This window comes from Falco biarmicus, chromosome 4 (genome assembly GCF_023638135.1).
Source record: "Falco biarmicus isolate bFalBia1 chromosome 4, bFalBia1.pri, whole genome shotgun sequence".
Classification (NCBI taxonomy): domain Eukaryota; kingdom Metazoa; phylum Chordata; class Aves; order Falconiformes; family Falconidae; genus Falco; species Falco biarmicus.
This window is the reverse complement of record NC_079291.1, coordinates 26,272,213-26,287,119: the sequence shown is the minus strand read 5'-3', so window position 1 is coordinate 26,287,119 and position 14,907 is coordinate 26,272,213. Positions and strand designations below refer to the sequence as shown.

Below are 14,907 nucleotides of genomic sequence, written 5' to 3'. Positions count from 1 at the left end.
ATTGATGTGGTTCACATTTTTGGAATTTGTTATTCAGAAGAACCAGATCAGGCTAAGACTTTTAGCTGCACTTAGAGCTTAATAAGTATTTATTATTGGAATGTGTATTGTAAAGTGTGTTTGATAAAGGAAAGTGGCATTTCTGATACATACTGTTGCATTCTAATATACATTATATATATATTATATACTAATACATATGGGATATTACAGTCAATTTGTAATGCTTATGTTTCATGTAATTCATAACATTTCTTTACCATTTATTTGGCTTAAACAATAAGGAGGTCATAGTTTATCCTTTCATCAAAAGTCTTTGCAGGTTTAGGAAGATTTTGGGGTAGTTTCATGTTATATGACTAATCCTTTGGGTTGCAGAGTTCAACTGCTAGCAACAAATCTGACACCTTTGGGTCCGTGTGTCTTAGTTCGTTGCCTAATCAGAAGCAGAGATGAACAGAAACTGCATGATTATGTGCAAATAACACGTCTGTCTGTCTGCCTGCCTGTCTTCTTTCTAATGGCAAGAATAGTCTGGAACTGGTGCTTCCAGTTATGTGATACAAGTAATGGCAGGAATGGAAGATATACACGACATGGGTTATTTCTAGCCTGGTAATAAAGGATGAGAGAATGTTCTAAGTGAGCTGATGGTTCTATATAATTTGAAGAAGTGGTTGGATTGGAACTAAATAATTAGAAATTTAAGATTCTTCCCTTTGACCTCCTTCCCACACACATTATAATGGGTTAATGTGATCCAGGAAAAAGCCTGTACATTACAAACAACATAAATCTTGGCCACCGGAAAGAACCTTCAAATCTTCAGTGACTATTACCCATCTGTTTGATGACAGTCAGCTGCTACCAATTCAAATAGGTTAAAAAACTGCTGTGAAACAGAAATGCATTGTGTATGCCTATCAAACTTCTAGAAAGGAGAGGGACAACATCTTATAGAGACCTGAGGAAACATGCTTTACAGAATCTGCATCCTCAGTCTTCTAGATGTCTGACTTCCACCAAAAAAAAAAAAAAAAAAAAAAAAAAAAAAAAAAAAAAAGTGGAGCCTGGCTGTGGTGATCAAATAAAGTTTTTTGCTATTACTTATTTATGGTCTAACTTGAACACTGAGCAGAGTGATTAGACTTACTTCCAGGTTTACCACAGCTTTTTTTTTTCCCACATGCTTAAAGCTCCTTCCATTAATACTACCGGCCATTGTATCTAAGCCAATGTGTTTAGTATGAGTGAGTATGAGATAGCTTGTCTTACATTTTGATCTCAAGTGGACTCTGAAATGCATACACTTGATGCTGGTTTGCAGAAAACATTACTTGTCTTTAAAACTCTCAATCTTAAAAAGCAGCAGCATTGTGAAAGTAAAATCCCAAGCTCTGATGATTCATGCCGTGCCAAGATCCATAATTTTATCTTTAGTATAAATTAGGTGGATCTGCAGGTCAAGAACTGCCCACTGTCATCCTTCCCCTGTATCAGTCTTAGGAACCGTAAACATAGTTTCTGCAAGGTAGAAAAGTTCTTAACTTCTAAAATTTGTAATAAACCCTAGAGAGTCAACAGTTTGTGTCAGCTGAGGACTATGACCATATTGTGGTTATGCATACAGTTTTCATAAAGATGGACAATGGTTATATCACCTGGAAACAGATATCACGTACTTTATCAGCATGCAGAGAATTGTTGTGTCAGGGGGGTGGCTGTGGGTAAAAAAAAAAATTAAAAAAATTAAGACCTGGAAGTGGTAGAGAACTGTTTATTATACTAGTGATTTGTGGAGAAAATCCTGAATGATGGAAGCATAACATGTTGGTGTTCACATTTGAAAACTTGCTATGTTCAGTGATGTAAGGATGTATGAATGGGCACTTAATCAACATGACTGCAAGCCTCAGTCTCAGTTGGGTGTTTTTTAGTTAATGAATACAAGATGAGTTGTGGCTTTTTTGACTGAACAATGAAATAGAAATAATTTGTGAAATACTGGTTGTTTTTTTACATACTTTTCTCTAGAAATCATGAAGCTTGATTGAATGCTCTTCTTTGACACTCAGACAGCTCTTATATCACTGTGAAAAGTATTTCTGGAAATTACTGAATGTGAAAAGCAACCTATACAGATGGTATACATAAGCAGTTCTTTGATAGCAGTTGAGGAGACAACAGTAGTAAAAATTGACTCCACAGACTATTTTGGTGCTTCCTAAATTCTCAAGACAGGGATGTACGTACCTGTTTGTTTAGGCTCTTCTCTGAATCACGGTGTTAAACATTATTGCAGAGATTAGTCGAAAGTAAGCATTTTTAAAATGTGTTTGGCATATGTTGTAAGAGCAAAGGGAACATGTTTTAGCATAATCATCTAATGTAGGCTGTATCAATTCAAATTGAAATATATGCTATTATTCAAGCATAGTGTACAAAGTGTTTTAATGGAGTTAGATGTTTTAATTACACAACAGGAATGTTTGTTTCTGTGTTTTTGAAGGGCTTTGAAAGTGTTAGATTCTTTCCCAACGTAACAGCAAAAACAAGTTAGGAATTTTTAAAAGTTGCAAGCAGTCACCGAAGAGCAGCCTACAGAAGGAGGTAAAAATCAGATGTGGTTGAAGAATATACAATAAAATTCAGTTTTTCATTCAAAGCATGAAATGAATGGTATGAATACGGTATGCCAATAAGAAGTGTACTTTTGAAGAATACAGGTGGGCAACACTTCTTTCTTTAGAAAAATGAACACTTTTGTATTAACTCCTTTTAAAGAATTTTGCTTAGTGACTATTTCAAATGCCAGTGAAGAATAAGGATGAAATGCTCATACAAATAGTAGCTAAGGTACTGGTGACTGATCACAAGTTAAGCAGTTTACAAAGGGGATTTCTTATACAAACCTATATATATATATTTAAAGATCAGCATCTGTTTAGAATCTTCTAGTAAGCTCTGCTTAACAGACAAGATTCAGTAGTCAGCAGAAATACATCTTTTGTATGGAATCAAGGTCTGCAGCTATTTTTACTATGGATGTAGCCTCCAGAAAATTGTGGCTCGTTCTTTAGGGTAGAGATTAAATCATTAAAATAAGGTAACATGAAATTTTGTACTGTTATTATACAACATGTGAACTAATATTGGATTGACTTTAAATGATAATGATTGCATCCCTCAACTTTCTTCCCAGTTTTTGGCTAAAACTAGACCTGGAACAAAATTTAATCCAAATGACAGAACTTCTTTTTTTCTTCTCAAAATTAGTTGACGTCACAACTTACCCAAGATTTCTATATCAAACTAAACTAGACAAAGCTTATGCATGTGGTTTACATACAGTTTGAGAAATCTTTTAAAATTACTAGGCAAATTCATTTGAGCTCATGTTTTACTGTTTACAATCCTCAAAGTGGATGCTACTAAATTTTGAAGAGATATCAAATGATTTGTTAATGACCACTCAGAAGTTTGTCTTTCATTTTCAACTATAATTAGGAAAGTCTGCATGGCAGCAACTATATTGGAGAGAAACCAAAAGATGCTGAGTACAGTGGTAGTATTTATCCCCTCAAAATCTGCTTTTTTTTATATTGTATGGTTTAAATTTATATACCTGGTTCCTACTTTTTATAGTATTAAATTATGCTCAAGAGAAGTATTTACAATGCACATCACACTTACATATTTTTTATTCTATTCAGGTACAGTCTATGTATGGCATGTCTGTTTTTCCAGTGGCCACAGGAATATATAATTGCTTGTCAACAATGTTATTTGCTTTTTTCTTTAGGGGCTGATGTTATCAATTTTGATGGCCATGTAGTGTTACCATACAGATTCAGGAACAAGAAAATGAAAACACTGAAAGATGTCATCTCTCTGAAATTTAAGACCTCTGAAAGTGAAGGTGTAATCTTCCACGGAGAAGGACAACAAGGAGACTATATCACCTTGGAACTGAAAAAAGCCAAACTTGTTCTAAATTTGAATTTAGGTATGCTTTCATTGTTTAGTTTTGTGTACTTCTAACTCTCCCACAAAAATTTTAGGTCAAATGTTACATCCTTTTTCCCCTTGTAATATGGTAAGACACATAATTTAACCAGATAATTTGGTGAAAATGTTGTTCATTTGCTTTCTATCTTGTTTGTTTCTGTTCCATTCCTTCCATTTAACTCCATGTGAGATACCATGAAAATAAGATCATACAGAAATATAGGATCAGCAATATATTGTCATTAGGAACTTGCCAGCAACAAAAATAAGCCTTGCTAGAAGTATCAGCTATGGCTTTGCTTGAGCAAATGACACTGTCATCAATGCTAGAGGAACAAAGGTCACCCTTAGGAATATTGCAGCAAAAATGGTATCAATCTGGGAAGCTACAGGCCACATGAAGGTGATGTTTAGCAGCCTTCCTAGAATCTGAGAAGCAGGACTAGGAAAGGAAAGAAGACATAATAGTTTATCAGGCAATCTTACGATGGAATCCTATATATGTTACTTGAGTTCCAACCTCCCTTTTCCCTCCCATTGAAAGACTACAGGACCATCCATGAGTGACCAGATTTTAAAAGTACATTTACTATGAAAAAACCCCCCACATTTATCTGGATTCTGGTATTTTTTTCTCCCTTCAAACGAAAGTGTTTTAGAAAAAAGATTTCATGTAACTTTCCTTAGTTCTTTTTCAGACATGTGAAGAGTAAATTATTCTGTTCATTATTTACATTGCACAATAATTATTTCCACTAGCATTTTCTCCTGCTCTTTTTCTAAAGATCAGCTTGAACTGATGAGGAGGAAAACACATCTTCCTATAGCTGTTATCTATTTTTAACATTTTTAATTGCAATATTAACCCATTCATTTCAAGTTTCTCCATATTTATCTGTTCAGTCTGTCTTTATAAGCTATTATAACATCCATATTGGTGGTGATGTTCTTAAATCACTAGGCTGATAAATGGGAACAGACCCTTGTGACACATGCACTTAACAAAATGAAGTAATGGTTTATGGTGTTATTCTGCCTCTGTCTGAGTGTATTGTCTTTGCACCAGAGTCAGTGGAAAAGGATGTTCATTTTGCCTGGTGAAATCCAGTGAGTTTCAAACATCATGGTGGGGTGAGGATGGGGAAGTGGTGGTGGATTTAGCTTTTGCTTTGTACTGGGTATGACTTTACACTGAAGAAACTGAGGCTTGCTGGCATGCATGGAATTTATTATTTATTTTTTTTAACCAACAATTGTTGAAGGATCAGTGGCCTTCAGCAAAAAGGCAGTAAGGTCATTTGTAGGGGAGTAATGTCTTCTACACATGTGGAAGTGTGATTTGCCAGAATGTGTTATCAACATGCACAAACCTTAATGTCTGATTTGCAGGCATGCCTGATGGTACAAAATTCTCAGCTCCAGAAATGCTTTAGATTTTCCTGTCCAGAACATGGAAGATTGCACTGAGTTATTGGGCAGTGCAGCAATTTTTTAAACTTACTGCTGAATTAGTCATTTGCTGCTTCAGTTGAGATTCGTCCTATCAACTTTTCTGGCTTAGCTATGTCTGTCAGATTGCAATGAGATGTGATCTCTGACTAGCATAGCTGTGCTGGCAAAATCCCCTGGAAAACACAGTGGAGAACTGCAAAACTGTGCGTTCACTAGTAGTTTGACTTCCTGAATAGGAAGGCTGCTGCAGGACAAAAGACTGAAATAAGTTATGTTCGAAGAAGACAGTTTTTCTGCGGTTAGCTCCATATGCATTGAGCCTTTTCCTATATGCTTGCTGGTCTAGCTATACTGGCAGAGCCTATGAAGTGTAGAATTCAGACTGAAAAGGCTTTTTATTACAAAGTTTGTTTTCAGATGCCATCTTCCACAGCAGTCATAAATCAGTACAGTTCCAGGGAAGCTCAGGACCTGGCCCAAAGGTGACAGCTTTTCATTTCTGTAGTATAGGGATGAAAACACAAAGAAAAACCCTAGCTGAAAACAACTTTACAGCTGAAATCTGGTGTTCCTTCTCTGTTTTGCCTCCTAATAACTACTATTATGAGTAACTATTTTTACAGTTCACTGATCATATACTTGCTGTATTTGGTCTAGCTATTTGTTTTTATGACAGCAACTCTCCATGGGCAGACCTTAGCAGACCTTAGCTTTGTGACAGACTGAATTCCTCCAGCTTATTGTATGTCTGGCGTAATTCAGGTGAAATATTGACAGAGCAAGAGGAAAATGTTTGCCTAACTGGTATAAGGTGCAAGCTGCTATTGTTTCCATTCTCATCTTAGGCAGCAATCAGCTTGGCTCAATTTATGGCCACACATCTGTGATGACGGGCAGCCTCTTGGATGATCACCACTGGCACTCCATCATGATAGAGCGCCATGGGCGAAACATCAATCTCACCCTGGACAGACACATACAGCACTTCAGAACCAATGGAGAATTTGATTACCTGGACCTGGATTATGAGGTAGACAGCAAAACTTGTTTATTTTCATTCAAATTGGCTTTATAAAAATAAGTCAAATAAGAAGAGAAAAGAAAAAGAAAATTTAAGATGTTTCTTGTACTCTTTTCTACATTTGTTTTAATTATTCTTTCCTTACATTTTCTAAAATTTTGTGTCCAACACTGTTGTCTCTTAAGAGTAAATAAAGTTTTTCTTCGTTGATTTACCAGATCCCATCGGGTGTAAGAGTTATCTCAGCCTTTTGTTTTGAAATGGGAGATCTATGTTATTCAGCAAGCTAAGCATACACTACTTTTAACATCTCCAAAAGCAGCTGTGTCAACAGGGAGTAAATAAAAAAAGTTAAACAAAAAATCTGTTATTTCATTCAGGTGATAATTTTGCACTTGATTCAGAAAGCCCCATTCTGTGGTGATGATTAGGATCTATTTTTAGCAAAGCAAGCAGATTAGAACCTTTTTACAATTATGGATCTTGATATTTCTTGTCTTAGGTAAGTAGGCACTTCCTCATATTCTCACAAATATGCCATCAATAATTTCTTTTTATAAAGAAGCAATAAGGAGTTAGGAAATTTCTAAGAAAATTTTTATTTATTCAGTCATGTTGATGTACAGAAGTGTTGGTAGTAATTAAACATTGATTTGTTGTTTGATTACACTCTGACTTCTGCTGTTATAAACTTCTTCAGTTCCTCTAAATTGCTATATGAACTTCTGCATGTTGGTTATTACAAACTTTATATAATTATTTTCTTGCACTCTTTACTGTTTCTAAAGAGAATTAATGTGGTTGACTGAGCCAAATACATTTATTCCCATCCTTGCAATTCTTAAGGAGCAACAAGGAATCAAAATAATGTAATGCAGAAAAGTTTGAATTAACTTGTATATTGATATTTTTACAAACTTTTGATCAAAAATTAATGTTTGAAAAAGTTACTTAAGATTGTAAATGTTACCAGTTCAAATATTTACCTATATTCCAACAAATCCTTATGAAAGCCTTCTTTGGTAGTGGTTATAATGAGAAAATAATGAGCAAATTTGCCTCTAACTCTGTTACTCATTGGGCACTAAAGATCTGAATTGAGATACTGAAAACTCACATAAACAGATTTTATTAAAGATTTTCAAGTGAATGAACTACAGAAAAAGTTAGGCTGAATGCCATAAGCTAGGGTTGGGCAATTTGTACATGCATAGATAGATCTAAAAATATATAAATATCTATTGGTAGCATATTCACAGACTAAGTATGATGCATACAATACATTAACCCCTAGTAAGAATACAATCCAGGAGATACACCTTCCTCTGTTCTCTGATGTTAAAGACCTCACTGGCAGTTCTCAAAGATACATTTCAGTACATGAATCCCTTTGTGTTTAATGGAACTTATTCTAGTGTGTGTGAATATGTATTTCTGTGGTTTACATAAACGCAAAAGCCTTAACCTCTTCTTCCTTTCCTTTCAATTATCTCACTGGTTTGGGAGTTAGTCATCACAGACTAAATTTGTATGTGTTACTCCTGTGATAAAATTAATCACAGTGGATAAACCTGTAAGAATCAAAATTATTTTTCATAGAAAAAAATAGTTTCTAGATTACTCTCTTTCAGAAAAGTTAAGTCACCACAAAAGAGGAATAAACATTAGTTCTGACTGCATTTTCAAGGTTAAAAAAAAATAAATAGTCATATGAGTCCCTCTCAACTCACTGTCATGATATGGTGTTTTTTGCAATTATTTCTTCTTATCTGCAAAATGCTTTCCTTTCCATTTTCTCTTGTCACAAGTCCATGACTATAACATGTAAAAGAATGTTTGACAGCCATAAAAATACTACAGTCACATTCTTCAACTCACATAAACTGCTGTATCTTCTTTAAAGTCAAGTGATGTCAATTTATAATACCTGCAGATGCGTCCTGCAAAATGCTTTGACATAGCTGCTATGTGCTGTTTATAAAGATTTTGGTTTTCAGCTGTATAGCTTCAGTTCCTATGTGCCAAGCCAAAGCCTGCTCTTTGGGATAGAAAGTGGTATCTTACTGAGCTTTAAAATAGAAATTGTATCGCTAGAGCTGTGGTTTCCTGCTCTCAGTAATAACAACTGGAATTAGTAATGAATTATACTCAGAAGCTAGGCTCTGCCATATATCAGTAGCAGACTAGAAGCAGACATTTTTATGAACGTTCATGGGGCAGGGAAGCTAGGTGTCATTACTATTTATGCCATCATCTATTGCATGGAAATACTTAACACAGATTGCAGGGACTGATCTCATTAATCCCCTACTTTTCACATTTGGGCTGCAAATTATTGATGAAAACATGTAGCTTTTGTTCACTTCCAAACATTTCAGAAAAGACCCTGATGCAGTACAGTATCTGTTGTAGTCTGAGCTCTGGCACACAGTTAGAGCTGAATGAATGATTTGAATCAGATTATCATCTGGCTAATTTAATGTCATATGTTTAGAAAAATACTGGGATGGAAATTTAATTCCAATTTTTTTTCTTTTAAATACGTATTGTTCAGTAGTGATCAGAAAAGCAGTCCATATATGAACAACTCCGATGTGTATCTGCTCGCTATTTCAACAATTCTAATAATACTTGGAATTTACTACTATAAATATTTGCAATCACAAATTCATTAGATTTTCTTCTGCTTTTACACTGCTTATTTGATACTTCCTTTTTCTGTAAGCAGTGTTGCCAGCTCTCTCGTTTGCCATGTTTGAGTGTTCAAAGAAAACAAATATACATACAGCAAATTTGTTTAAAAGTCTTTGCCCTCCAGTAACTATTTGCCATTTTCTGTTTCATTCAAAGATAACCTTCGGAGGCATGCCTTTTTCTGGGAAGCCAAGTTCTAACAGTAGGAAAAATTTCAAAGGCTGCATGGAAAGTATCAACTACAATGGCAATAATATCACGGACCTTGCCAAGAGGAAGAAATTGGAACCTTCTAATGTGGTAAGAGCATAATTTGATGGTCATCTAAACTTCTGCTCGTTCTTCTAAAGGAGACTAGAAGGTTGTGTCTGTAGTTAATATCTTTTTGATATACTGGAATGATATCGAAAATAACAACCCCCCCCCCCCCCCATCCAAAGATGTTATTGTATGTACATTTGTGACTATTATTATTATTATTATTATTATTATTACTGAGCGTTTTATTTCTGTGCCCCCAATTCTTCTTCCCAATATTCATTTTCAATATCACATAACTACTTTTTAAAAGAAAATCAGCCGAACCAATAAGTACTTCTTTCCTTTCCTCCAAAATTATAGTAGTACTAAACCAGCACAGACAAGATTTATTATTAAATCAATTGCAACTCTCCTATGGCTTTAAATCCTCATATCTTCCATTCCTGCAGAGCTACTTGGGTTGCTGGATAGCAAAAGTCATTGAAAGGGACTGCTTCTACAGGCCTTCCTGGTAGTTCTGAAAAGCCTCAAGATACTAGACTTAAAATCTTTATTTAGCTTATTAACATTACAGAGCTTATTAAACTTTTATTCTTTTTTTTTTTTTTTCTTTCTTGCTTCAGCATTCATGGATGCATTTATGTTTAAAATTGTGGCTTTATGAGCAGAAAGAATGTACTTTAATTACTGTATTTTTAAGGCTCTAAATATTTAAATATTTCTAAAAGGGCTTGCTGGCATACAAAGGCCATGTGCGTAAAAAATAAATGTATTATTGCAGTGTGTTTGAGATGGTCTGAATAAGTTGTTCAAGGCTTTCTCCTCCACAAGTTTACAGTCTTCACAAAGTCCTGCTAACAGTATATATGGTTCCACTATTGTTTTTCTCTTCATGTAATAAATAGTAAAGATTTACATATGAAGTGATGATGAAGTGCAAAGGATTGATTACTATTTGATTACTCCTTGGATAGTAATACTGACATTCCATATCATTTTATGAGCAGTATGGCTAAATTATCAAGGTAATGTGAAGGATAATTTTGATTATGTGATGTTTGCCTATACAAATTCAGTAATACATCCTGCTATTTAGAATCTTTTCCATACAAGAATTCCTTCAGATTTGTCAAAGGCAAAGAGCATGATATATATGCTGTGGAGGAAGAACTTTTAGCAACTTTTAGAATTATTTTTTTTACTCAGTTGCATGAACTCCTGAATCTTTGACTTCTCTTTTTTTCCAAAATTACCTGTGATTTCCTGCCTGTGGTGCATTTTAAGCTTGAAATGTAACCGTGATTTTCAAAGACTGATGTCTCATTTAGAAAAGGATCTTTGTGCAGGAGCAATCTTTCCATTTTGTGCAGCCAAGTCCTCTGCAAGTTAGTAGGACAGATTCTTAAAGGCTCTTTCTGAACAGAAGTGTAAATTAAGAGGTTTCTATAGTGCAAATCCTATCCTTTCAAAAGTGTGGCATAGCTAGCAGGCCTGTACAGTCTCTGCAAAATCATCTCTCTGGTTTTTATTTGTTTGTTTGTAGTTGTTTTTTTTAATCCTGATACCTGTTAACATGAAAGTAAAATCCACATAAGCAGTTTTGGCAGTGTTAGTGCTACATCAAGAGGTTATGACATGCTAGTTTTATTTGATGGTTCTGTTGTTTTCCAGTTCTGAGAATGGCTATAAAAATGGAAGGGACCTTTATTTTCAGCAGAATTATTTAAATAGCTTCAGCTTTTCATAAACAAAATCAATTTTACTCTAAATCAACATGGATTTTTAAGATTTTTACAAAAGCTCTTTTTATCCTAGTTTTTAGCCTGATTTAGCACGAAAAATAGACTCACTTGAAACTACTGTTGTTGTTAATCATGTATTTGATGATGGCACTTAAGCAATCCAACAAGGATCTAAGCTCCATTGAGTAAATCCTGTGCAAACACGTAACAGTAGGCATTCCCTGCCCTAAAGTGTATCATTTGAAGAGGCAAGACAGACAAAATGTAAAGAACTAAAACACAAGCAATCAGTATGGTGATGAGAAGTATCGAGTCGAGGGGGGAGCAGGGGGAGCAGAAGAAAGAAGGATATTGAAGAGGTGTGCGACAGTACAAAATGTTATTCTTAGATGTAGATATTGAATTTCAGAAGTCACACAGCGAAAGGGAGTTGACAAGTTAATTTTACAGAATGAGGAAGCCCAGAGAATCAAAGATTATAAGAAGATGGTAATCCTGATTTGTCTGTGAACAAAAATAAAGTTAAAAATACAATTTAGGTCTCGTATACATGGGTGTTATAAGCAACAAAGCACCACCCAGCATCTCTTTGAGTGAAGAGTAAGGGTGTAAACACAATTTAAATGTAGCTTAAATTTAAATAAAGTCCAACGCTGGCTTTAATAATATATTTTGTTTAGGTTTAAAGGAGAAGAATTAGGGGGAAAAAAGTTTATCATGTGATATATAAGATGGCAACAGCTCTTTGGGGAGAATGAGTCATATAGATGGTCTTGAGTAGTTATTGCTCTTCTTCGTGGAGCCTGATTTGTTTTCATAGAAGATGAGACAGATTATAAATATGGCCAAAAGGGAGAGTTAGCGAGAAAAGGACATCTGAGACAGAGAGAGTATGTGCTTTTCTCCTGAACCAAGTCACAAACAAGAGTTTGCAGTGACTAACACACACAGTAGGTGCTAACTCTTGTATGCAACTTGACTTGGTACTAAGACAGAAACTGGGAACACTCAGACAATCTTTTCTATATTTTCTGCTAAAATATAACAAGCTTTGTATGACTTTCATTGCCTTGTATAACTGAAGAATATTGACCCTTGCAACACTAGTGGGAAAAGACTAGAACAGGGTCCTCAAACTACGGCCTGCAGGCTGGATATGGCCCCCCAGGGTCCTCAATCTGGCCCCCGGTATTTACAGACCCCCCCGCCGGGGGTTTTGGGGGAAAAACAAGCAGCCGCAGATGGCTGCCTGCCACTTCATCCGCGCACCGGCCCCCTGGTTAAAAAGTTTGAGGACCCCTGGACTAGAATATGAAGCTAACGAGAAGTAATGCAGAGAAATTTTGGGAATTTAGTCACTTTATCGAATTTTCCTACCCAGAGGTATATAAAGGGCAAGCAGTGTGAATACTAATTGGATTTAGTTTCCACAGAACAGTCTTTCCAATTTTAAAGCCTGAAACCCAAAAATGCTGAGGAGATTTATATTTGCTACCCTTCATTCTTACATCCACTAGTTCTATGCTCCACCCAGTTCTGCAGCTCCTATGCCATGTATTACTCAATGTAATCACGTGCAAACTTCAGCTAAGTGTTTTCTTTAAATTCTTTATATTAAGCAAACATTATATTAAGCTCAAATATGAGTAATAAGCTATTTTAGGAAAATTCTGAAATAACATGATAAACATTAGCACATAGGACATTGCCTGTACTGTATGATCCATCCTGTTTTAACAGGTATTGTAGTCTTAATCTCTTTTGGGAGCTATGCATTCAGCTGTTGACTGTGTTAATTGTGAAAGGTTTTAAGACCCAGTAGTATTTCCACAAGGGATAACATCTGAATGTGGATAGGCAAAATTGATATATGAGAACTAAACATGAAGCTAATTTGCAACACAGGTTAAAGATCATGATCCAAAGCTCAAGCTACCCAAATTAAGATATTTTTACCATTTTCCTTCCAATGTTACGTGAAAAATTCTCTGATAAGACCAACGGTTTCAATATAAATGCACAGTGTATGTTTGACTTCCAGATGTCATTGTTCAAACAACTATTCTGCAAGTCACTCTGAATATACAAGAGAAGATCTCTTTCCCTCCTAAAAATGAGAATGCCTTTCTAGAGGCAAGCTGCAGATTAACTCCAAAACTTGACCTAGACCCAGTGACAATTTGTATCAGATGGGCTGTACTTAAACAAGGAGCTGCTTTCTGAATCACAGTCATAGAGGGAATCAATAATCCAGTTCAGATTAACCTGAATAGCTCAGTAGGGAAAATACTAACTAGCAGAGAAATTAGAATTATATGTTACTTCCTCAAGAAATCTTTTATGCAGTGAGGCTGTTCATTAGAAATGCACTCACTGATATGAAAAAGGGTTTGAATGTACTCGGTGCCATTAACATTAATAAGTGTTATACATGCAAATATCCAAACCATCAGGATGACAGGAAAGCGTCAATTGGATATGAAAACCTTCTTGTTATGACAAAATTGTTAGTTCTTCTCAGTAACAAGGCAGCAAAAGAAATTCTTAAAAATGTCTGACAAAGTGCTTTCTGAGTGCTACTTAACAGGCATCTGTGACTGAATGACAGATCTCTGTCTTACAAAATGCTGTTGCCTTCTGTGTCTGCACAGGACTGCCTTAACTGTCACAGAAGTTGTTTCTAATCCATAGGGTATTACACTGAGAATGGTAGCAAAGAGTTACACAGGGTATTTCAGCCACTCTCCAGCTTTTTTTTTCTCTCCATATAATTTTTTTTTGGTTTAATCAAAGTTATTCTGTAGCACGCTTGGAAATGTTCAGAGTAAACCTATTTAAACAAGTGAGTTAACTGCTTTGATGTAATATTTAGTTGGCTGAAAACTTAAAATCTCTAGGCAACTTTTAAACCAAAAAACCCCTCAAAAACAAAAAACAACAAAACAACAAAACAACCAAAACCCCAAACACAGAATAACCAAGCAGCTTAGCAGCAAAGGAGGTAAGGGGAGGTCCTTTGCCTTTAGTCAGAAAGTAGTTGTGATTTCTCTCATCACACTGAAATTTAAAAGCTTCCTATAGCTTTTTTAGCTCATTATTTTCCAAAGTCCATGGATATGTTTTTGTTATTCATGGACCACTGATGTACAAAAGAACATGGTTTGTAATGCTGAGATTTTTTTTCATAAAAATAGGAAAAAAACATTTTAGGACATTGGTATAAAGAGACCTCTCCTCTAGTTACAGATAATTGGAAATGTCAGTGTTACTTAATTCACGATGGAGGCTGCCAGTCTGATAGTCTACTTGCTACTAATTCTACTGGCCTTTATATGTTGACTGTGTGACAATATAACTTCTGATTTTCTGTAGGAGATAGAGGTGGTTATGCAGAGTAATGTAAGAATCCGAGTGCAAGAAATAATTATTTTTATTCATTTAGTTTTGACATGGGTATAATATATAAGAAATTGAATCTGCCACACAGGTGTTATCTTGCTATGACACAAATAAGCTGTTTTCTGATGTGTTGTTCTTTTTAAAAGTGATGGGTTTGGATGCTGGTAAATGAGCACTAAATCTTGCTTATTGATGTAATCTCACCCATCTCCAATTGAAAATAATTACTTCTGAAAAAAAATTATGTAGGACTTTTCTACCCCACATTTTCATACACAAAACTCCTATCTTGCTTCCATATTCTCAAACTTCCTTCAAGATGAACTTTCA

The 14,907-nt window shown here is 35.2% G+C and overlaps 1 protein-coding gene across 2 annotated transcripts in view; it reads left to right on the top strand.

Moving 5' to 3' along the window:
• CNTNAP2 (contactin associated protein 2) overlaps nucleotides 1-14,907 on the top strand; it is a 1,159,974-nt gene that overhangs the window by 528,286 nt on the left and 616,781 nt on the right. For both annotated transcript variants that reach the window (XM_056337119.1, XM_056337120.1), the window contains 3 exons: nucleotides 3,803-4,006; nucleotides 6,306-6,490; nucleotides 9,332-9,475. In XM_056337119.1, the coding sequence (XP_056193094.1) occupies nucleotides 3,803-4,006; nucleotides 6,306-6,490; nucleotides 9,332-9,475 (533 nt within the window). The remainder of the gene's footprint in view (nucleotides 1-3,802; nucleotides 4,007-6,305; nucleotides 6,491-9,331; nucleotides 9,476-14,907) is intronic.